This window comes from Accipiter gentilis, chromosome 3, assembly GCF_929443795.1.
Source record: "Accipiter gentilis chromosome 3, bAccGen1.1, whole genome shotgun sequence".
Taxonomy (NCBI): domain Eukaryota; kingdom Metazoa; phylum Chordata; class Aves; order Accipitriformes; family Accipitridae; genus Astur; species Astur gentilis.
In genome coordinates this window covers 5,521,689-5,546,605 of record NC_064882.1, presented here as the reverse complement: position 1 = coordinate 5,546,605, position 24,917 = coordinate 5,521,689, and the positions used below count along the sequence as shown (strand labels likewise).

The 24,917-nt window shown below is 35.5% G+C and overlaps 1 protein-coding gene across 2 annotated transcripts in view; it reads right to left on the bottom strand.

The window, feature by feature from the left end:
* FSTL5 (follistatin like 5) overlaps positions 1 to 24,917 on the bottom strand; it is a 341,876-nt gene that overhangs the window by 303,505 nt on the left and 13,454 nt on the right. For both annotated transcript variants that reach the window (XM_049833673.1, XM_049833682.1), the window contains exon 2: positions 11,128 to 11,263. In XM_049833673.1, coding sequence (XP_049689630.1) covers positions 11,128 to 11,247 — 120 coding nt within the window. In that variant the 5' untranslated portion in view covers positions 11,248 to 11,263. The remainder of the gene's footprint in view (positions 1 to 11,127; positions 11,264 to 24,917) is intronic.

The window sequence follows — 24,917 nt, the reverse complement described above, 5'->3', positions numbered from 1 at the left end:
CTTCTATATATATATAAAGACATCTATTTTTCTTCCCTGCCCTAGACTGATACTAGTAGACACAGCTAAAATAGGGTTTGTTTTTAATGATAAACTATGAATAATGTCTTGCAAACATTGCCTTGTACAAAACCAAAGACTTTCATTGCATCATTGTCTAATGATGGAGAAGATATCACGAAGCAGTCATTGCAAGAAGACAGACGTACCCAGATAATAAACTCTGTTCTTTACTAATTGTTAATAATATACCATCAAGGAAAATAATTGGAAACTATTAAGGTATAGGAAGTATTTGAAGACTCAATACTTTTTTTGGAAGGCATGCTTTACTCAATGGCCCACTTACAGGAGGAATGAAGGAATACAGAAATAAGTGGGAGACCTTTATATGGAAAGTCAGACTAGCTAATGCAATGGTTTCTCAGACCTTAAAAAAAAAAAAAACCACAAACTATCAATTGCAGTGGGATTGGTCTTTCACAATTTTTAGGATCAGCTTATTGTAATAGAGTAGTTACTATTAATTTTAACATACTTTTTTATCCAGTAGAATTGTTACATCAAATGATGTAACACCAAATAATGTTAGATATACCAACAAAGTTGAATAAATTCTATTAAGATAATGTAATATTAATTCTGTATTACTTGTATTGATGTATGAGTATAATCCTCAGGTAAGAGTAATAGAAATTAATAGCATTTCTGTGAACCACTCTAGAGAAGGGAAGATTGTGCTGGTGCCTCAGGAAAGTGATAGACGTCGGTTTGGATTGTTTCCATGGGAAGAGGGGACATAGAAGGAATAAGCTTGTTAGATTTTTCTTATTTCAAATTAATATTTTGTTACAAAGTATTGAATAGGGGAATTCAATTGCAAGAAGTTATTTGATAGAATTAACAATGAACGTTAAGCAGATGTTATTAATATCATGCAATATTAAAGAAATATTTATTACTATTATACTTAGTTCATATGAACGTACTGTTCATACACTGCATTTTTCATACATTACATGTTCATTTATATGAACAGTATAAATGTAGCATAGTTAATAAACTACATTAAATGAAAACTTAAAAATGCCAAAGAGCTAAAAAGACACGTAAAGTGAAACAATAATCTCTTGCTCATTTCTTGCATCACTTTCAACAAGGTCAAATAGTAACTTTTAATTATTAAAGTTTGGGAGATCATTGTTTTGACTTTTATGATTTAGGCTCTAACCTTCCGTGTTCGTAAAAGCATTTAAGCATAGTCATATCAATGCATAACAACCAAACAGAAATAATTAAGACATCTTTTAATTAAGCTGTTATTAGACTCTCCATTTTCTTTGTGTGTCAGGCCTGAGCAGAGCTACCAAAACCTTTAACATTTTCAATGGGTATCTTAATGCTTAGCCCCATTATTTGAAAGGCAAATAAAACCAGTGTTTTGGAGTTGGGGTTTTTTGCAATTTGTTTTGTTTTGGTTGGTTGGGGTTGGTTTTTCGTTGCTGTTGCTGCTGCTGCTCTTTGGTTTTATTTATTTATTTATGGAAAATAAATCTGAAACTGAAATACATCACATTCCCTTAGCTCCTGGTTAAAGGTATTTGAGCACACTGATAGATGTAATGTTCTTCTCTGGTAAGATTTACCATGCAATCAGTTATCAGAAACAAACAGAATGCCCTGAGCTGCACTACTTATATGATCTCACCAGGAAATATAAAAGAGGAAGAGTAGAGATAAGATGTCATGATAACTGTTAGAGTCACCCCACCCAGAACTGGCGGCATTTTAAGTTGAGCGTAGAATACTTCGGTAACAAAGGTCCACAAGGTAAGAGGACAGAAGTCAATGAGACTTTCTTACTGATATTTTGCTTTATAAACAATGGAGATAAAGTCACAGAGTTTCCCAGTTACAAAACTCTCAAAAGGAAAGGCTGTTGAAGAAAGCTAAATCAAATATACCTAAACCTAATACACATAAACACAGATCTATGTTTCTTACCATGGCTCCTTTGCAAAGCTTTCAAATAAAAAAAAATTAAACTGATCAGGAAAATAAATGCTAGAGAAATAGCTTACATATTGTGATAGCAAATACTGTTACTGCAAGATGACAAAAGCCATGGTTCACATGAAGTACAGGTGGGTTGTTTAACATGACAACTTGGTAACGTGAGGTCAGGACAGTTGATATTGTAAAAGAAAAAAAAAAAAGGTATAGTAGCATTTCATCAAATATGGTTTTATCCAAAAAAATATCAGCTTTGTGCTCCCACTGCACATCATGATCTCAGTAAAATTATCACAGCTCAAAATTACTACTGAAAAAATAATTAGGACAAATTAACCAATGAAGAAGAAAGAGTTAAAACTAGCGAGATATTTTCTTAGTGTTAAAAAAAGATAATTTTTTCTGAACTTGGTTTTCTACCACACAAAGTATAGGACTGAAAGTTTAAGGAAGTTTTAAAATATAGATATTGAAAAGAGACATGGATGTAAGACCTAATACTTAGTCAATCTAATTGCAGCCAGTTTAAAATTAGTCTAATTGTAAACAAACACTGTGCTTTAATTTTATACTCAAGCCCAATGTAATTAACAGTTTTCTTACAAAACATTATTGCTATATGTCAATGCTGCATTTACTCACTTGGGAATATATCACTGTATAGATGCATAGTATACTGACGTTTAAAACAAATGTTTAAAGTACATAATTATTTTCATTTAAAACCAGAATTTAAATAGCTAATTAGAACCAGAAAGGTGAAAAAAATGAACTATAAACTAAATGGATCATTATTTAGTTAAAAAATGAGGCTGGGGTACATCCCAGTTTGTCTGTACACCAATAAAACTATTATACACCATGTTCATTATTTAATAATATTTGTATATTGATTTTTGCATATAATTTTTACATTATAAGCACTGTCTATGCTACAGGATATGACTTTCATTTTAACGAACCAAGATAACAAAGGTTAATAAAGATAATAAAAGTCTACATCTGCTAGGTAATGAAAATAGGTATTAAACCCTTGGGAAAAAAAGACTGAGAAAAAGAAGCACTGGAAAAGAATAAAATAAAACATTTGGGGGATAGGAAAAAAAATTAAGAGAGATTGAACTACATACAGTGTAGTCTTGAGGATCTGAAGAATAAGAGACAGCAAGGAAGGCATGGAAAAGAGCTGTATCTCATAAACTTATGTAGCAAACATACGTGTCAAGAATCTGACCTCCTTCCTGATCTTAGAAATCCAAACTGCAGAAATTTTGAGCAGGAGCAAAGCATCTCAAGTAATATATAAAACAAATCTCTTCTGGTTTTGTTTTGCTACCACTGTAATTGCAATTTGTGATGAAGATTTGCCATTGGAATAGAATATGAAAAAACATACTAATCAAGAATCCAAAATGATAGCTGGTATAGACTGTGTTTGCATCAACTCCCAAAGAGCAGAAAGGCCCAAAATCCATTGTCTCCTCTATTCAGAGGCTAACTGGAAATCCTCTTCCTAGAAAGCAATGTGAGGTGGCCAAGCTGAGTACTGTAGGAGATAATTACACTACCACCATATACCACTACTTTATATTTTATTCTTTGTTGCCAAGCTGACACATGAAATTAAAAAGGCAATGGTAATCAAAGGTAGATAATACATGTGGATCTCATCATGCCTTAAAATAATTGGGTGAGATTAATATTTTCCACAGTGGTGATTTTCAGTAACAGAAACACAAAAGGTACAGCAAGAGGTTCAGTGCAATAGTAAAGATGCACCTTTTCTCCCTCACTAGCCCCATAGATTTGACTAAGTTTATAGCGAGGTGTTGCTAATGAGTTAGCAATGGAAGCATCAGCAGGCAGCATGAAGAAGAACTTCACGCTTGCCTTAATTCCATACTTTGACATCCCTTTTCTCCCTCCACAATGAATGACTCATTGGAAGAAGGACTATAGAAGAAATTTTACAGAGAGATTTTACAGGCAACTTTCCTAAGACTTTTTCAAATAATGCTTTGAGCCTGTAGTGAGAGAGCAAAAATAACATGTTTAATTGATATCAGTTTATTAATATACAATGATTGTAATGGGACTTAAAAAAAAATTAGCCAAGCCTTTTGAATGCTGTTGCCCACAGGAAAAAGCAGATTAGAATGCAGAACATACTCCCTCTCCCTGAGAACAGCAAAATGAAATAAAAAAAGTTTCACAAGACTTCTTGACTACAGTTAGTCAAATTATTAAGGGGGAAGAAAAAGAAAAAGTGAGTCTTGTTACTTAAATCAAATCCTGCAATTTGCATAGGACATAGATACTGTGTTCAGGGAGCCTCAGAAGGAAGAAAATTCTCTTGTTACCTTAGAGCTGAGAGCAGCATTGACATGCTCAGGGAAAGCTCTGTTCTTAGTTCTCAGAATTCACTGCTGCATCTTAGTGCAATAGATTTTTTTTTACCCTCTCTCTCTCTTGGACACAGGATTTTAGAGGATCAAATTTTGTGATTTCTCAGATCCTGCAGGTGTTTAGACTTTCCAGATAAACACCGTGAACGATAAACTTCAGGTCGTTTGGTGACCAGGCCATACAAGGAAAGCTCAGGCTATTTTTGAATCCTGAAGTACTACTTTCTGTGTATTTCTTTCTTGGCTATGACACCCTAAATAAAAATTAAACCATCGAACACTCAGCCTGTCTGTATTTTACAGGTGTTTTATTATAACACAGAACGTGCTATTAGTTGAGGGAGAACAATTTATAACCTTTGGGCAAAAACCTAAATGCAGAGCATGTATTCCATGCTTTGTGCTTATACGTTCATATTTGTCTTTAATAAACTGGGAGAGCATGCTTATGCCACTATGTGTTTTTCTCTTGCTTTGTTTCATTCATTCAAAGTCATTGCCTAAACACCTCTAAACTGGACCTAATTCTAATCTAACACAAATAGCTCTGAACTGACCTAATCCTGAGGCCTAAATTAATGAGAATCAGAGTTGAACTGCCTAACTTAACAGCAAACAGCAACAGTAAGAAGGGACGGAGAAAGAAAAAGGGAAGGAGGTAATTTTTTCACAGGAAGTTAAAAGAAATATTTCAATCTGGAGAGGTAACACAGACAGGAGTGGCTGTTGCGCGTCTGACTCAGAACGCATTAGCCCTTTAGTAAAACAAGACAAAATAAGCACAAGGCTGGAAAGAGTTTGAATCAATACAGCAAAATCAGTTGTTAGAAGATGTCCATGAGAGCTGTTAAAAACAAAGCATGTCCCCTTTGCTGTACCCTGTGTATCCACCTGCTTAGTTGTACAAAAAGCTCTTTCCTGACTGAAGCTCGTGCCCAGGCCCAGGCCCAGACCAAATTCCAAACTTCCTCAATTCTTCCCTCTCTCCTTTACCCAGATTGCCCTGACTGTTTGCTCGTCCTACCCCTACCCACTCTGCTGAGCCAGTGCTTGCTCCTAGTTAGGTATTACAACCCTGACTATAATGGATGAAATGGTCTTAACTCCATAAAATCAGAACTGGGCCTAAGTAAAAGGTATGCACATGATGATGACTAAATCAGCAATCTTCACTGCTTGTCCCTTGAGACTAAAACCAAACAGCTCCCTAACCAGAATGGTACCTTTCACAATGAGGCACTGTTTTTAATATTATTCCCTGCTAAACCATGTGAATCACCTGGCTTGAAGAGGAGGGTTGTGCGTGCATCTGTTAGATACACAGAGTTGGCATGCTCTAGAATATGCATATGAATGTACAGGCTATATTCCATATTTCTTAGCCTCTTACAGAGAATCAGAAACCAACAGTCAGCATTCTGGTGGCTGCTGCCTGCCTGTGTACCTGGAAATCTCAGAGCATACACTTTTTCACTGAAGACATTGCATAAACATTGCGCTCTGTCAGAGCTGTGCAAATTACAAGAGGAAAATTCATTAGGATGCTGGAAATAATTCCTAATGATTTCAGGTGGGAACCTAGGTATTAACAAATTTCTTGCGATACTTCAGCAGCAACGCAAAAAGACTCCCAAATGGAAAGTCCCTTACAAACTCTTCCAGTGTTTTGACAAATGAAGAACCAAGGATTAAGTGGCATAACAGGAAATTCACATGCTATTCACACATATCCTAATATTTTTTAGCATAACCATGTAAGTGTAAGCCATGGCAGTTTAACAAGGGAAGAAGATTGAAAATAAAATTTTCAGGAGTTCTTTGTAATACCCTTTCTCTGTTCTAGTTCAAGCCAATTTATCTCTTCCTGGTTTTGACTATTTCATATATAAACAATGCAGTCAAACATTTGATCTTCGTAACCATGATAATTATTATATTCTAGTTTGGGACATAATTATAATTTAAGCATGAACTGCTGCAAGCTCTTAGACTTACATTTTATAAATTATTGCAGATTTTCTGTTGGAAAATTTACAGAAAAATAAACCTAATGCTTGAAAGTCAGCAGCTCATCTTAGCTACTGGATATTAAAAATTCCACCATAATACTAGAGCAGTTCCAACTAATGTGTAATAAAATTAGAAAACTGTTCAAAGTGGAAACTTTTCATTAATACAGCCTATGATAAATTAGAAAGTCTGCTGAAGAATAGTCTGTTAATTCCTATAGATCAAGTTAAATACACACAAAAAAATTTCTACACAGTAAGAAATCGCTACATATTTAAAGGATATAAAGAGCAAAGTTAGGAAATCGGCAATGTCCACAGCATTAGATCTAACTTCTGGTTATCATCAAAATATGGCAACTTCAGACTGCTCTGACATTAGCCAAGGAAATATTGCAATGCAGACTCAGAAGTTAGTTATTGATATACTTAAAGCATATTTTACTATGATTTTCTGCACACTTTTAACAAAAAAATATAATATTAGAGACTAAAAAATAGTGGTTTCAATTGCCAGTGAAAATGCCAATTTCTTAAATGCAGCACAACCCTCTTCTAAGGAAAAACTGAATACAGGCTCTCACACATTGCAGGACTGAAAATTTATATCAATACTACCAATTCTCCTAGTTATTTGCACCAATGAAGAAGGATATGAGTTCCACACAACTGAGGCACAAGAATTAAATCAGCTATATATTCTATTCTATCTAAAGTAGCATGAGATATCCCCATATAATTGTTAAAGTATCTGTCCACATATTTAATCTATGATAAATAATCTACACCACCACCCCACCCCACCCCCCCACCCCCCCCCCAAAAAAAAAATGTATGGAAACCAAGAACACAGATAATGCCATCAGTGGAGGAGGATAATCACTTATTTGAATATTCTGTTACTGGAAAAATGTATGTTCATAGTCTTTTTTTGAATGCAATGTAGGTACACACAGAACCCCAAAAACTCATGAAGGCAATCTCTTAATTGGAAGATTCTCTAATGTCTAAACTGGAGCTTTAGGTAATTTTTTAAAGCTCCCTAAAGAGCCAGGTGACTTACCTAGCAAATTGTGCTGGGACTTCCTAGTGATCTACCTGCATGGCTTGCTTTCCTCTGCAAACCAGGATGTGAGGAAACAAAGAGTTCTGAATCACATCCCAACATAAACTTACCAAACAACCAAACTACATACTCCTTGGGCCTGAAAATTAATAAAAAGCTACAGGCTAAATAGCCTTGTATAGGAACAGTGGGGTGAAGATGTGGATAAATGATGTATAAAACAGTTTAATAAAACATGATACGTACTGTTAGTCCTTTGAAACAGATTGAACATTTCAACTGTCTCAAGTTATGCAAATTGAATTATTTTTTGCAGGTAAATGATAAATATCATTCAAGAGAGGTGGCTTCATTAACTATTGAAGATGTAGAGGGTTTTTGGAAGTTGGAAGTAGAGCTAAGGGACAGTACAAAGATAGGCAATATCAATGTTCTCCTAAGTAAAATGATTGCAAAAAGTTTTGAAAAATGTAACACCAAATTTGTTCTACAAATATTTGTTATCAAAACATGAAGACCTTCTCAATTTAATTCATCACACATTTTGCTATCAACCTATTAAAGCAGTGGATTAAGGAAAATTGTCTCTTTTTCGCTATCATGACATTCAGAGTTTCTAAAAACATTTTGTAAATCTTTTTGAAAAGACTTTGTAAAAATTTTTTTTTCTCTAAAATGTTTTTCTGAAAATCTCTTCAAGCCTTTTTAAGTTTCATCAGTAAAATCTCACAACTATTAGGTTCAATATATAAATTGTAATAAAAATTAAAACATTATATTTTATTACATGTAATTTTAATTATGTATTATAATGAATCACAGAATGGTTGAAGTTGGAAAGGACCTCTGGACATCACCTTGTTCAACCTCCCTGCTCAAGCACAGTCACCTACAGCAGGTTGTCCAGGACCATGACCAGACGGCTTTTGAATATCGCCAAGGATGGAGATTCCACAGGCTCTCTGGGCAATCTGTTCCAGTGCTCAGTCACACTCACAGTAAAAAAGTGGTTTTTTATGCATAAAGTTTTTCCCTCTTCATAAAGTTTTTTTCTTATGCATGCTTTTCTTGTGCATTCAGATTTTCATGCATTCAGACTAAATGCCTACTTGTAATTTCTGTGCATGAGGAGCTGAATTTGTTCATAATCCCTTTTACAACAACAAAACCTTTACAGTATGAATGCCTGTTCTCACCATGAACACAATTAGTTTTTCAAGATAATACCTAAGTACCACCAGAATTGTTTTTACCTGCAGTCTGACATTCAGAGTTGCTCTGGTTGGACTACCATCCAAATTGGATAAATTCCCCTTTATTAGAACAAGAGCAATTACTTTTTTTTTTTTTTTAAGTTTGCAATCATAAACTTGCATACATATTGCTTAATCAAAGCAAATATGACTGCCAATATTATCTTCTGTTTGCAATAAGTATTCTACTTGCATAACTTAATCTAAGCACTTGATACATTAAGTGTTTGATTGAAGCATAAAGTCTCCTTTACCATATTATTTACATGTTTTTGAATATGTGTATCTGTGCCAGAACTGGTTTTAAAAATTGACTTTAGAAAAGTTTTGCATTCCTAGGTTTTTTTATACTAAACATATCCATAATAACAAAAGCTGAACTATAAACTAAACCATTTTTTTTATCTAGACATATTGCCTAGAAAAAAACCCCACCATGTTTTCTTTGTTTTTCAGAATAAATTTTTGTATCCTGTTTTCATTATTCTTTTTCCTTTTCTTTATATTTTTCCTAGCATTCATTTTCTTTCCTCTTAAGCTTTATCTTCTTTTAAAAATACAAAATCTATTTACAGAATGTGCACTTTGCTTCTGTTCTGTATATATGCATATTTTTATATGTTTTTCAAAGATATCTAAGGAATGAAAAATAGAGGAAAAGTCTCTCTACCTTTCATATGTGTATATATATGTGTATGCAGACACAGGCATACGTGTGTGTGTGATGTCCCCAATATTAAACTTGACATGTTTATGACGGCCTATTCCAAGTATTATACGAGAGTTATCAGAGGATTAGAAGTATTATTAAGGAACAGCAACATACTACGAGTTCCACATACAATCACTGATGTCAGAGACCATCTAAATCTCAGAAATGATGTTCATTATACCTCATGTCCTGCCCCTGATTCTTCTGACATTCTTCATGGTTATGTTTTGGGGGGTTTTGGTACGTGTTCTTTCTCTCTCATGTGGTTCTTTCCACAGTTTCATTACTAGTCTCTCTCATTCCTTCTAGATTTCAAAGTATTTTTCTTGTGCTATATTGCTGTATTTTGTTTAAAGTTGACAAATGGAAGTAAACTGATGAGACAAAGTTTCTGATTTTGCAAAATACTCGGTATAAACACCTGTGTGCTTTTACAGTTATGTATTTATTTGGCTGGGGCCTGAAGCATTCTTTATTCTGATTGAACAACATTCCCTAGAGGATGCACAATTTTATAATGAAATGTAAATTTTAATATTTTATTTTCCATCTGTTAGAAACTTTCTATATTTAACCTAGATACTGTACAATAATTAGCTAATAAGCAAATATTTTGTTTGTTTGAGAATTCAGTTATCAGTTCTTCCTCCTTATATGCTGAGAAAGAATCACATGATATTGGATGATTTTTTTCAAACTGAGGACCAAGAAGAAATAGCTTTCATATTTTATAAAAAATATTGAGAAATTAAACTAGCCAGATCTTGAAATATTAATAGAAACTAACATTTAGAGTTTCTGAATGTAATTCAGGCTTTCTAGTTGAAGCACCCAGATTCGGAAGAAGGGGGAAAAGAAGTGTTTTTATCATCTTTGTTGGCCTGATTGTAGGCCTTATGGGTCCTCAGATGTTGCTCCCATGACTACCACCCCAAGAAGAAACTAAGAAGTTGATCAGATCTATGCTAGCTTCAGACAGCCCATGGAGATATTACAGCCCTTTTCCTTGTTATAGAGAACCATCACAGCATTTTCCCTTTTAGCTACCAGAAGAAGGGCAGAATTTGTTAGCTGAGAACTGTTTTGGGACTCCTGGATTCATGACAAAGGTGTACCAGGTGGGCAAAATTTGAATGGCATATAGTGCTTGAAGCTGGGAAACCCAGTATCTCAAGAAACATCTGCGTTATGCCACAGTTCAAAACTCCTAAATTCAGTGAGCACTGTGAATATCTACCTCACGCAGGGAAGTTTTTGTTGATCAATTAACTTCAACACCATGCTGCTCTGACAGGCAGTTCCCCTGGTTGCTGCTTGGTTTGAAATCCAGTGAGTACTGGGACGTGTTGTTGCCTTAAGCAGATGCTGACAGTTGGTTTAAGAGGCAGCCTCTCCTGGCTCTCTCTCTGAGTTTCTGTTGATACACATAATCTCAAGTTTGTGAAACTAGAACAGAGTTTAGCTCACCACCTTTGAAAGATTTCTGGGCTTTCAAATCAAAACAGCTCCTGTTTGCTTGTCAAATCAAGTCTATATTTTTGCAGGTGTCGTTATTGAAAAAGTTAATTTCTGAACATTACTCCAATAAACACAAAGAAGACAAGGCTGGCATGTAATTTATCCCTTGGTCAGGAAAGAAAAACCAGAAGTGCTAGAGAATAAACTGTACCTTGTGGCGTAATCTTACTAGGGGCTGATAGGGCCTAAAGTCGTATCCTTCCTTGGCTGGCCACCCGTCTGCTCCCAGCAAAATGCATCCAAGTAAAACAGTTGACCACCACATAAACATCTTTACAGGTCTGTTTCTGTCAAAATAAAATGTAAATGTTCAGTGACAGACTGCAATATTATTTTGGCACAAGTCATATCATAAAAGTTTACAATACTGATATTCCATTTGTGGACTTGAATAAATATAGTTGAAATAAGGTAATCCATCTGGCACAACAGCAAAAAGAAAACGGAAAAAAAAGGTAGTAGTTCAGCATACAATTATGCACAGTTACAGATCTTGTCCGTTTTCATCTGCACTCTGTCCGTAAGTTTGTCATCCTGGAGTCATCATAACAACCTAGTTTGTGCCGATCGCAACGTTCTGGTATATTTTAAACCAGGTTACCAAAAAATTACTTCCTATTTGAATGAACAAAACCCTTGATTTTTCCAGACAAAACTGGACTGATTTGATGAGCTAGTCCTACATTATCCAGCTACTGTGATACATTAAGGTGTGACCCATTAGAACTAAAATTAGGATATTAGATACTGATATTAGAAAGGGAGATACACAACAATCTGGAAGAATGCACAGAACTGTTTCTAATGTTAAAGGCCTTGACAAACTTATGTTCTGAAATTTATGAGAAAATCCTTGCAGGAGATGCTGAAAAAATCATAGGCAATCTGTGTCAGAGCTGCTTTTGATTGGACAAAGACATTATAACTTCATAAAGGTAAGATCAGAAGAAATATGGAAGGCCTATACCAAATTATACTCACAGATTTCATAGATACATATGGCATGAGAGTTTCCTTACATGGTTCCTAATGGACCTACAAACGTGCATTTTCTAAGTGATTTCAGTACCTATTGGAGATATTCCGTATTTATTACTGATATTCAGCAACTGTGTTGAAACTATCACGCTAAACAGACAACACAGAAAACTGATCCTAATCAGTTTGAGATATGTGCAAGTCATTCTGTTTAGTCTATATTATTTAGTCCTGTAGTATGGGAGAGAGATGAACAACTTCTATGCAGGCTGACTTATGCACGAGTGTTGATTTTTTTCCCTTTCTACCCGGCTTCAACGCACTTACCCTGCTAACATAGAAATCTCTAATAAGAACAAAGATATACATGAGTAAGTACAAAATGTCATAAGTGTGGCCTAAGAGCCCAGAGTGTGTACAGAATGTTAAAGTCTTGCCTAACATTTCCTTTGTTATAGAAAATCAGCTGAGCATAAAATGTGAACAAATTGGGGACCACCTATTACCCTGTATCATTTACAGTCATGCTCCCGGCAATACTGTTACTCAAACTGCGGGTTTGACTCCTATCAGTCTTCATACAGCAGTAGTCCTCACAGTCACCTGAAGGCAGGGACTGCATAGAATTAATTCCTGTGGAGATGTCAAAGGTACCGAATGGACTCTAGCCTTACCTCTCTTCACAGTTTCAGTAATCGAATCCTGCATAAGTCTGCTACCCTTCTTTGGGGACTAGTCTACCAAACTTGGTAAAACCACTTAATGGTTGCTGTCTGCTTCATTCTCATTCCAGCTGACTTTTACCAGCCTGCGTAGCTTTCATACTTTTAACTCAAACTCAAGCTTGAGATTAATATACCATACTACTTTGACACCATCTATCTTTTGTTCCACAAAAACCAATCTCTTTCTGGGTCTCCCTATTAATCAGATTTAAGATTTCTTCTCATTTATCACTACTTATTCCAACAGTTCCCACTTCAAGTGCCTTTTTTGGTACTCCAGCTTTTCTAATATACACAGTAGCGGTATCTCTCCTAGGAGATCTCTTGCAGAATGTATTTAGCAGTGAATGATTTGAAACAAAGACAACAACCTCTATTACAGAGAGATATTCTACATAAATAACTTAAGGCTTGTTCTTTTACACCTGTTCTGTAACTGGATATTGAAGTGGTGATAAAAAGTGACACAGTGAAAAAGTTTTCCTGGGTTCCCCTCATACTTCCACCAAAAATGAACTACTAATCAGGTGTTCCGGTCAACCTTTACTACGGGGTTATTACAAAAAAATCTAGCTCACTGACTTGAAACACTGGAAAAGATTATTTAAGAACTCTGAGAATTAAAGTATGTTGTGGAATGGCATTTTCCTTCACTGTCTCTGTGTTAGTTCAGAGTATCACTGTTATTGGAACAATAAGTCCATTACAAGAGGGAAAAAAAAAAAGAAAAGAAAAAAAAAGAAAGAAGAAAGATCAGAATCTTGACTTTCAATCTCAAAGAAAACACCCATTTATTTGTGTTTGTTGAAAAAAAATTTTTGAAAATAGTTTACTGTTGACTTTCAAGGTCAGAATCAGATTAGTCTAGCAGTTATGCATGCTAAAACTAGCTACGCACAGTTGAACCTTTGTCCCCTTTGTGCACTTGTGGAATATCTCTCTGTACAATGAAAATTAGGTTGGAGAACAGTCATTTCACAGAAGACAGTAAGGGCAGCCACATTCCACCACCCTCCCATCTAAGCTGCATATATTTTTAGCCTCATGTAGTATAAAAGAATAGAACCCTTATAGTTTTGAAGATTATTTGATCTTGAAAGGCTTCTCCTTTGTACTCGTCCAAAAGAAGAGAAAATTATTACATGCTCAGTTTCTGACTTCATTGCCTGTTACTTGGATGAACACTTAAAATGTAAATTAAAGTCAGCTCTTTGGACAGATGCCACCTAAAATCCCCAAAGTATGTAGGGTGTCTGCAGTTAATATTTGCCTTTTTAAAAATAAAAATATCAATTTTTTTTCAAAGTATCATAAATTTTCTATTGAATTTATTGCATAACTTAAGTGGCTATTTACTTTAAAACTGCAGTCAAAAAGCACAGTTCTCCTTAAAACAATGCTGTTAAGTCTTTAATGATATAAGTCTTTCTTAAAATAAAGAGTTGAATTAAAGAGAAGGAATAAAAAAAGAATTTTCAAAGCTTCATTACAACTCCAGATTTTGTTGCTGTGTATGGGCAAACAGAAAGAAATGAGGTATCAACTGTATATATTCACGATACCTAAAATAACTTGCTGTTTATTTCTATTTGGAGGTACAGCACAAATGGTAAGTAAAGGATTTTTGTACATTTCTTTTAATGGTTATATTAACAAACGATCAGAAATTTTGTTTTTAAAGGATGCTTATACCATGCACTCTGGGGCTAAATGATGTATTTCTGAACTCAGATTTGCATTACTGATCTAGATCTTGTTTACTCATTAATTATAACCTGACAGAATTTGACGTTTCAGTGTTTGGATAACATTCTTCTGTGTATTTAACTTAATGAATTACACACTTGTATAGCATTTACTTTTAAGTTTTTTATTATATTACTACTTTTATTTTCACTTTTATTTTTTTGTTTGTTTCATGGTGGACATACTGAGTTTTAAGCTGTCAGAAACTTTTTCACAGATCATCAAATTTGAACATATGAATGACTTCAGTTACTTAGCAAGCTTTTATTATGTGTGCAGGATATTATATAAAATAATATATCTTTCACAAGAGCTGGAGATATGTGGAGTTAAGGAATTTCAGGGTCAAAAAATGGTTAATACAGTTAAATCTTATAATCAAAACTATGTTTCATAAGACAATGCTGAAAATCAAAGATTTTAAGCATTATTAACACAGACTTTAATAAATTTTTTAAAGAGTTCAACAAATAATAGAGCTCTTGAGTACAAGCAACTTAGGTTTTTTGCATTTTTCTGCTATCACAGTTTGGAAAATTGGAAAAAAAAAAGTTCTACTTTAATCTTCCAGACAGTATACCTATTTCTGAGAACTTTGGAAAGGGGGCAGGGGGGAGGTGTGTACACCTTAATCAAAGATGAATAAGGCATTAATCTCACTTTCTGTCTCTCAGGGAACTTGCCACAAACTGAAACTTAGAACCTGAATTAAGCAGCTGCACAGCCAGAGAAGACAAGGGAGAGACCAGCTTTGAAAGAAACATTCCGAGAAATAAGCAAGTGTTATTTAATTATATTTGACAATTTCAGTGAAATGCTATTGAACAGATATTTTTCTTCCTGGGTTTGTCACATCACTGAGGCATCACCAAGAAAGCAGTGTAGTGAATTTGCTTGTGCTGTGAAAGTTGTGAAATCAGATTGTCAGGCAGATACATTCCCGACCTTTAGCATTTTTCCAGTGATGTGTTTGGTCATGCAACATACTTGAGTAACTGTAAGCTCCACATATTAGAACACAGCTCTTACATACCTGTAAGGATTTCAAGATAAGACAAGATAATAAATTACATGTTGATTAATATCATTGTAGTCTGCCATTTTCTAGAGATCTCAATTGAGTATCATCTGACATCTTTTGGTCTTCCAAAATTATTTAAGTTATTTCTAAGCCCTTGCAGACACAAGAAGTAGTTCCACCCTATATTTTCACCCCTTTAATGTTTAAAAGTTCTTTATCTTGTATGTTTATTTTTAACTGTCATTAAGTAGTTATTAATCAAAGTGTACCTTATATTTCCAAAACCCTTGCTCCAGTTCTTTATTGCACTAAGCACTGCTGTGATACTGTAAAGAGAGGCAAATACTGTATAATAACTGCTTATTATTAAATTGGTGGCCAATGGTAGATGCTTAAAGGATAAGTACAGAAACACAGAGAAAACAGACAAGTTAGTATATTCCCCTGAGTCCACTTACTGCCTGAGCTAGAAACTGCAGCTAGCCATTTTGTCTAATATCCACTGATGGACTTCAGCTCCTTAAGTTTGTCTGCTTCCTTTTTTAATTTATGTATATTTTTATTTCCATAACATGAATGTGAGGAGTGTTGCTTCTTTATATTCATATAATCATGTTTGGAAATCTGATTAGTTTATTTTGTTTACTCTCTCTTCAAACAGAGACCAATCTGTACCTCTGTGTTTTCCTGTTTATTTCTCATTGTATTATATTTTTTGAAGGAATTTAATCAGAGACTAACACAGTATTCAAGACAGGGATGCACCAAGCACTTAGCAAGGTATTTTCCTTGTCATTTGAAATTCCTTTCCCAGTATTTATCATACTCTAAAATACGTAATGTACGTATAATTTATAATACAAATTATAATAATCTATGTTTTATAATAATCTGTTTTATTATGTTATGCATTTATATTTATGTAAAATAATTTATATTAAATAATATAACTTATAGGTTAAAATATAGACAGAAATAAAAAAACATTCCAGCACATCTTTTAGTATATATATGATTTGTCTGTCAGTAAACACTGACCTGAAATTCTCAGACAACTATTAACAATAACTCCCATATCTTATGTCCTATGAATACAAACAGCTAATTTACAGCTACTCACTGCATGTAAATAATTAAAGTGTGGTTTGTTCCACTCACTACATGTAAAGAATTAGGATGCTGGTTTTTATTCCTCATAGACATCAGTTCTTTTATTAACAGTGAGTTTCACCTGCTATTTTATCATTAAACTGATCTGTATTGTGGCATTCCTCTGCATTATTCTCTGTCAGGTTTAGATTTGCCTTAAAAGCTGAGGAGGGATAGAGTGAAGGATATGGAACAGATAACGGTTATTCCTTATTTCTCACTGTACAGTAAGTTCTTCAGTAGAAAATCTAGATTTTCCTTTCTGATTCTCAGAAAGCTCTGTTATCTTACTTTTCAGCCTACTTCCAGAGCATTCAGGAATGTGATGCACACTGCAGTTTTCTCACTGTTGACTTCTCTCTGTTTCAGTTCTGAAACTTTTTGATAAATTATTATCCATAAGAGGATTCTTTTATTCTGTGACAAGTTTGTTCCTTAAAACCCTTGGGTGAGGAACACTGCTGGGAGAGCTATACCTTCTGAACTGGCAGATGGAATACCTTAGGGCACCTCAGTTGCCTCATTTAGATAAGGGAATTGAGACCATAAGGTCATTCCTCAAGCAAGTAACCTGTTCCGCTCCATATAATTTGTAGCTTGTGTTACTGTTCTATCATCTTCTTTTCATAAAATTTCCAAATCATTATTATATTGAAAACCTCTTTATGACAATATTTACTCATGTATTCAGTTTGCATCCATTCATATAGAAACACTTGGTTGTGATTTACTTGTCTTACGAGTGTATATATATTTTTCAAGCTGACCCTTATCACTGGGATGGGGGAAGAATACTCTGTTCAAACCAGAATTGCAAAGATTTAATCACAGTTTTCTACTGAAACTTATAAAGCACAAACATGACATGTTTTATTGCTTTAAAGAAAGTTCTACTTAGGAAAATTGTACTTGGTATACACCCTTGATTAAAAATGCAGTCATTCAATACATTTGGTACAATGCAATCAAACGCAATATAGTCTGCTCAGTAGAGCAACTGGGGCTAATCTAGCCTTAAAAGTTTCAGACTAAGTGTTTTATGCTACAAGATGCTCAGTTATAGTTAAATCACTATTTTACTTATTTTAAAAAAGGGCAAAATACCATAAAATTATATATTACTTCTTTTTTTAGCTTAGGCTATTGATTTTACAGCATTAAACTCCTTGTGTTTCCAAATCTGGCAGTTGATGCTGAATAACTTTCAATACTTCTATTGCACTCAAACCCTCAAACAGTATTAACAACAGGGATAGCATTCAAACACACATACAAACTCTGAGGTAGACAGTCTTACATTAACTGAATATCCAACCTCTTTGAACTTTAGCTATCACTAGTAAATTCAATGTATGTTCTTCTGTTAGCAAAGGCACATTAGACTGATACATATCAGGACTTGTACATTATACTTCAATATGCACATGCACAAATTACGGATATTTATGGTATCTGTGTGTGATGCACATTGCCTGCTTTATCTTAAAACTAATGACAATATTACACTCAGTAAGAAAGGAATAACGGCTTTGAAAATAATTGGTTCATTTATTCAGCTCCTAAGCCACCAGCAACAGATTTTGGCAGTGAGGGAAAAATATTGCTTATCTAATTTTATTTCCATAAAAGGGTGTGTAAAAAGTATTATACTAATTAATTCACATATTTTTCAGTGATTCTCCCCCCGCCCTGCCCCCCCCCCCCCCCCCGAGAAAACAACATGAAAAGTTCACAGAATTGCCATAGTTATCCCAGTTGATAAGCTAGTCACCCCTGAGTTGGAGACAATTTCTTTCAATTCTTGAGAAAATTCAGTGCAAGCCTCTATCTCCCTTTTCTCTCCTGCTGGTACTTTTCACCCTTGTATGTTCAATATTTCGTGGAAAACAAACTAAATCCCAGTTCTGACACCTTCCTTATGAATATCTAATAATGATTAACACATTCTATAATACCATGGTGAGTGCTTTCTCTCAAAGTTTATTATGCTGTCTAAATCTCCTCAGCAGTTCATTGGCAATGTAAATTTTGTTCTCTGCCTGACTCTTCCTTTGGAATTGTTGGACTAGGAGAGGTGTTGCTTTTATGAGAGTTTAGCAAATATTAGTACTATTTTACCTCTCCTCATGCTGTAAACTTCACAAAGAGAGAAGACTGAAAAAAATATATTATACACAACCAGTTCCAAATGTGATAATGTGTATGTATATGTACAGTGTATTAAAAAAAAAAAAAAAAACAAACCAAAAAACTTATTAATGAAAGCTGGCTTAGCCAGAGTTTATATGAAGAATGAAAATATATATCTAAATACAAAAATGCCATAAATTAAAGTGTATATATATTTAAAATCAAGAAATTTTCCACTGTCAAAGAAATTGTTTCCAAAACTTCCTCAGCTATTAGGCTCATGTCCTGTGTCACTAAATGGTGACTAGCCAGGGTATTTGGCATTAAGAACAGAGACATAACTCATTTGAAAATACAACCATTCCACCCCAATAAACTGATTTAATCAACTTAATGAATCTACAAAGTATAATAAATGCAATCTTAAATACTGGTTAGATGACTGCATTCCTCCTACCTTTAAGAGAGGAGACACATCAGATATTAACCTGACATTATTTAAAAGGTCATTTTCAACATATCACAGAGTAGTACTGTATACCCTCAGGACATGTCAGTCTTTGTCTATACATACTATTAATCAAAAAAAAAAAAAAAAAAGAATAAAATTAATTGTCTATTTTGTGTGGATCAGAAAACGAGCATAAGTTCTATCCACATATTCAGTGTTATTAATAGGTTTATAATACAGCTACAGTAATAAATATAAACCATGCTTCATTGCCCGTGACTTTGAGGACTTCATTGTATATACTGATAGATGCAAATACCTGCCAGGAAAGAATACACCACTACCCTTTCTTGAAATGCTTTCATCTACCATTATGGTTTCATGGCAGAAAGGCATCTGCAAACAAGGTATTTTTTTGTATAGAGATTATATTACATGAACTTTGAAGAAGTAGCAGAAGTTTTAGCCAAAAGTATGTCTTCTTCCATTAGCCTGCTTCTACCGCACCACACGCTAGTGCCCCCCTATCTTCGCACGTAGTCTGCGTCCTCAAAAACCTCACAACTGATATCTTATCTCCAAGCTGGCTGTGCTGTCGCACCAAGAACAGGGTTCTTACAAAGTAATCACAGTATCAGATCCCCCCTATGAATGCAGCCATAATCCATATCTAGCAAAGTTTGCCCTCATTAAAATGCGACATGGAAAGCGGATCATGATGTCACGACAGCAGCTCTCTCCCCCGGGACCTGCTGTCAGCTTTCATGCATAGCACACTCCGCGCTGTCATCTTCCAATTTTCCTGCAGAAGTGGCAACCACACTCTGAACCGGAGTTGTTAGGTCACCTTAACTACATACAGCAGGCTTGGGGCTTCCAACAGCGGAACACAGCACTGCCATGGCAGCCAACAGCTCGTACGTCTGTGTACCAACCTGTTCTGTCTCTCAGCAGCTACTTTATGCCGCTACAGCCCCTGACTACGCAGGCACACACTCTTCATCCTTCACCTACCGAAAGAGGCTGGCACAGTCATTTCGGAACAGCCAGCGATGCTGCTGACAGCTCGTGTGCTGGAACACGCAAGCAGAGAAATCATTTTTTTTTAAAATCTCACAAAAAGCGCTCACCATGCCAGATGAATCCTGCCTTCTGCTGACTCCCGTCCATCTATCCCTCACTCCTTTCCCGATTTAAATTGCAAAACTATCACGCCGCACAAGCAGAAGGTGGAGTGCAGACCCTTGCGCTCCTGGCCCCGTGCTACCACGCTCGGTCTTTGCGTAGACATCACAAACACGTCAGGTGGCTCCGAGATGTATCCCCCCAGGGCACCACGGTGGCAAGCAGCCAGCACAAGGGCCAGCTTTTCCCTGCCTTTCCTCTTATTCCCTCTCCCTGCCCTCATGCTGCTTGCACTGTCAGGTGCTGGTAGAGAACAACAGAAGCCCAGGCAGCAATTGTCCGTGGGGGAATACAAGCAAGATGCATCTGCCCCGGGCTTTTCTAGAAGAGCTTCCTTGGAATGGCACCTAACAGCTTACAGGTGGCTCTCGTGAGCCCAGACACAAGTGACCTGAGTGTGCCGGGGGCATTTCTGAAAGGCCAAAACACCTGGAATGTGGATACAGACGGGACACTCGTTAGGTGAAAACTTTGCTGCTAACGTCGTGCTCTAATCTTACCATTTTAAGTATATTTATTTATTTAAAGGATGACTCCAGATGTCTTGGTGTCAGTGACCCAGGTTTCAATGATTATAATGAAATGAGAAACCACAATTTTAAACTGTTCTTAGCATGTTCTTCACGTGATCTCACAACTGCAATCTCACTATTTATTTAATGTTACAGAAAGAAGAACAAAATGAGGGTACTATATTTCACATATCTCAGAGGAGCTTTTTTTTAATAGAACTGAGTTGTGCATGTTGATCTAATTTTTTCCTAAGACTTCAGTATCAACCTCAGGAAAATGGTGGTTTCACCATCCTGGATACATACATGTGCTAGTTTGTGGAAATTACGCTGTCAGCAAGGCAATCTCTTTTTCCCCTCATTAAGAAAGCTTGTTACAGCTGGTTCCTCAATATCCTAGGGGATTAATGTTTATCATCCTGGCAGTGTCTGAACCGATGGGAATTCAACTGCTTTATGTTATGAAATCGGAAATACAAAATCTGCCAGTTTAGAACTCAGGCAAATATTTTGGTACTGTTAACATTTTACAAAATTTGTAAATTAACACCTAAACATACCATTGTGTAACTGTGTTCTCTGTGCATGCTAGAAAAGATAAACATTTTGTTTTTCAAGTTTTTTATGTAGTCTTCTTAAAGAAAAAACTGCAAACATTAATTAGATGTAAGAAGAAACCAACAGCTGTTGACACTTCCATAGTAAATCATTAAGTGTATTTTTGAGCAAATATGTCATCCTAGAGAGGGCAAAATAGCTACTCAAGATACAACTTTTTTTTTTTTAAACAGGTAACCTGCTAAATTAAAGACTAAAATTCCTCCATATTTGCTATGATATGCTAATCTACCACCCCTACTTCTCCCTTTTGTTCAAGGAAATTCTGGGGTTTGGTAAAACATTAGTTACCAACAAAAACCTTGAAGCCTTGGTATTATTGAACTCTTCGAATGAATACTAAACCATGATATGCCTACCATTAATTCAAACTACCATAATAATTTAGAGAATCTCTTTCTATTAAGTATGCTACTTAATATTATGATTTTATCAACTTACATCTATGACACTTGCTCTATTGAAGTGCTTTAGCCAACAGAGATGGGTGCCATCTTTGTTACCCAGTGAAAGGGATTTTTCAATAACTCAGCTGGTTTAAAGTCAACCCACCTGGAGACTGTGGCTCAAGATTGGAAAATGGCAAAGATTGGAATAGACAAGTTTGGGGGTTTTACCTCTAATGGGGTTTGAAGTAACAAAAAAATTTAAAGTACTAAAGAAGGAAATGAGGTGCTAAAAACCAAGCATGTAAAGAGAGAAGATAGGTAGTTTAGGACAGGGGAAGTAGTTTTTCAGCTGCCTTCATAGCATAGGAAGATAGCTAGAGGACGTACCAGGGAGAAATGTGATATGGGAAAGTCTGTGATATGCAAGGAACCATGAGCTCCCTGTCTCCTTAAACACAGGTGAACACTTAGCACAAAGACACAGATGCACCCTGGTGTGATGGAGAGGAGTATACACAACAGTACAAACACTGATAGGAAATATCAAATCATCAAACTGCAGAGCATAAAGTTGCATGCGGATTTTGGTATCATTGGATCGAACCACAGTTCAATCAGTAACCAAAAGGACTGATGAATGTTGGAGCTATTTAAATAAACAAGGACTTTTTGTAGCTGAGGGCAGTCTGTCCTTATCAGGATTGAACCAAAAATACATTTGCCCTCCAGTGCTCTCCCCCAGTGCCTGCGTTAATATAATTAAGTCAACTACAGATGAAATCCTGACCTAGATGAAAGCATGAAGACAACTCTAAAATCCACATTTAGTATGTTGGGTCCAGAATTTTACCCTATTTATAGGATTTGGTGACAGTGAAGGTTCACAAGGATGGAAACAAAACTCTAAAATAACTCCATTAACTAAAATGAATGAATTCCAAAGTTGCTCGTGATTGTCTTTAAAAAAAGTCCGTGTCTAATCATACAGATCCACAGAAATATACAAATAAAGGAAAGCATTCTGCACTTGAATAGCTAAAATAGTTATAGGCATTTTCTCTTTTTTTTTTTTTTTAACTTCAGTGCTGTGGAGTTTCTTGCCTCTCTTTTTTCCTGCTTTGCAGTGACTTGTCTCTCTTTCTGCTTAACTGCCACAACGAGCAACTTTCTTCATGAGCCTGAATTCAGCATGGTCAGAAAGAAATTCAGAAAATTGCACTTGTTCTGTCAGTTATAAGCCTGGCTTGGGTTGCTAGCATAATGTGTTGTATTTAGGAGCTTTCTTAGATCCATCAACTGGGGAAGTGTCCAGAACCTGTCAGCTTAGCTGCATTCTTTGGGAATACTATGGGAACAAGTTTGAAGATATGTCTTTGATCCCAATTTGAATTGAAACTCTGATGTCTGCTAGCCTTGCTGCTTCACTTGGACGTTAAATTCCAAGTGAATAAAAGAAGGATCTTTATATAAAATGAAATAAATAGACTGAGTAGACTATGAAACAAACATATACAGTTCTGAGATTTTATAGAACAAAACAAACCCCACCCTGCACTGCCATACCTGATGAAAAAAACTTTTTGACTGTGACAGCTGACTTGGTCTTTTATGTTCTACTATTTATCATAAATTTAGTGCATCATTATAGATCAAATTAATTTTTCATTGAACAACTGCAGCCCTCTTTAAATTTTGCATAGTTATTTCTAATAAAATAATGCATTTCTCTTATTGTATGCTCACAATCCCATTCATTAGGATCAGAACCTCCATTTCCTGCTATGTTTTAACTGCCTTACACTATTTTACAGAGTTTTATTGCAAAGGGTTTTATACTGCTCTAATGTATCTACTAGACAAAAGCCTTCCAAATGGATGCTGGAAAGCTGACAGTAAACCAGAAAAACTACAATGTCCTGATGTGCTTGTAGCTAAAATGGATTGTAAAATAAGGTTTTTCAGTAATTCATTAGCTAAAAAAATTGTCATTTCTGAGAAGAATGGAATGGGAATAATACAGAACTAAGTAAGGAGCAGCCAATATGTGGTGATGAAATGGTCAGTACATGAAAGGAATGAATTTTGTCTCTCCTCCACCACCACTGTACCACATATTAACAAGAAATTTTTGTGATCATTTGTTGACCAAAAAAAAAGTTTTAAATATTTTGTATATATATTTGTTTTGGAAAGGCAAAAAGGTGAACATCTTCAGTTTTATTTACACAATAAAAACACAGGGAAAAGTTAATGTAAAATTGACTGGAACTAAGTTTCGACAATCTATAGTGCCAGGAAACACTAAGAGGAGCCTCCTAATGGAAAAAAAAAAAATTACATTTCAACAAGAAATTAAAGCTCAGATGGCTTAGGTGCAGCCATCACCAGGCACTCCATATTACATCTGGTATGAACTATCTGTATAGGCAACAGCATCCCATCTCTCTTCTGACATAAAGTTATCCCTCTGAAACTACAACCTCAAGAGTAATCACCCCACCTCCCTGAGATGTAAGTTTATGCTCCCTTTTTCATCCCACCCTGACACTGTTTCCAATTTCTGAGTCAACCACACAGACTCTGGGATCACCTAGGACACCTCTGTGAAGCACAATACTCTATGAAAAGGAGCCAGGAGATGTTGCTGAACATCACATTCCCACCGCTTAGGCACAAATGCCGATCAGATAATTGGTGCCAAATGTCCAAGTACTGCAGCTACACACAGGCCCTTTATTGATGAATCAGTTACTGTCAGCATGAATGCATCCTCAGTGCTGACTCAGGTAAGCATCCCTACACAATTAGAATTGAAAGCTCCTCTTGCTTCTGTCTGTATTTTGAAGGTCTGGGAATGCCTACCCTTCAGGAATTTCAAATATTTCTTGTTATCCAGATGAGATTTTCTGCAAACCATCACTGATTAATCAAAACAGAAATATTTTGCAGGAGACTCTACATGCAGAAAAAAAAAAGGTTTTTATCTTGTTCAGCAACATGTAATGCAATCTGAGAACTATTGCATTCATACTCTTGC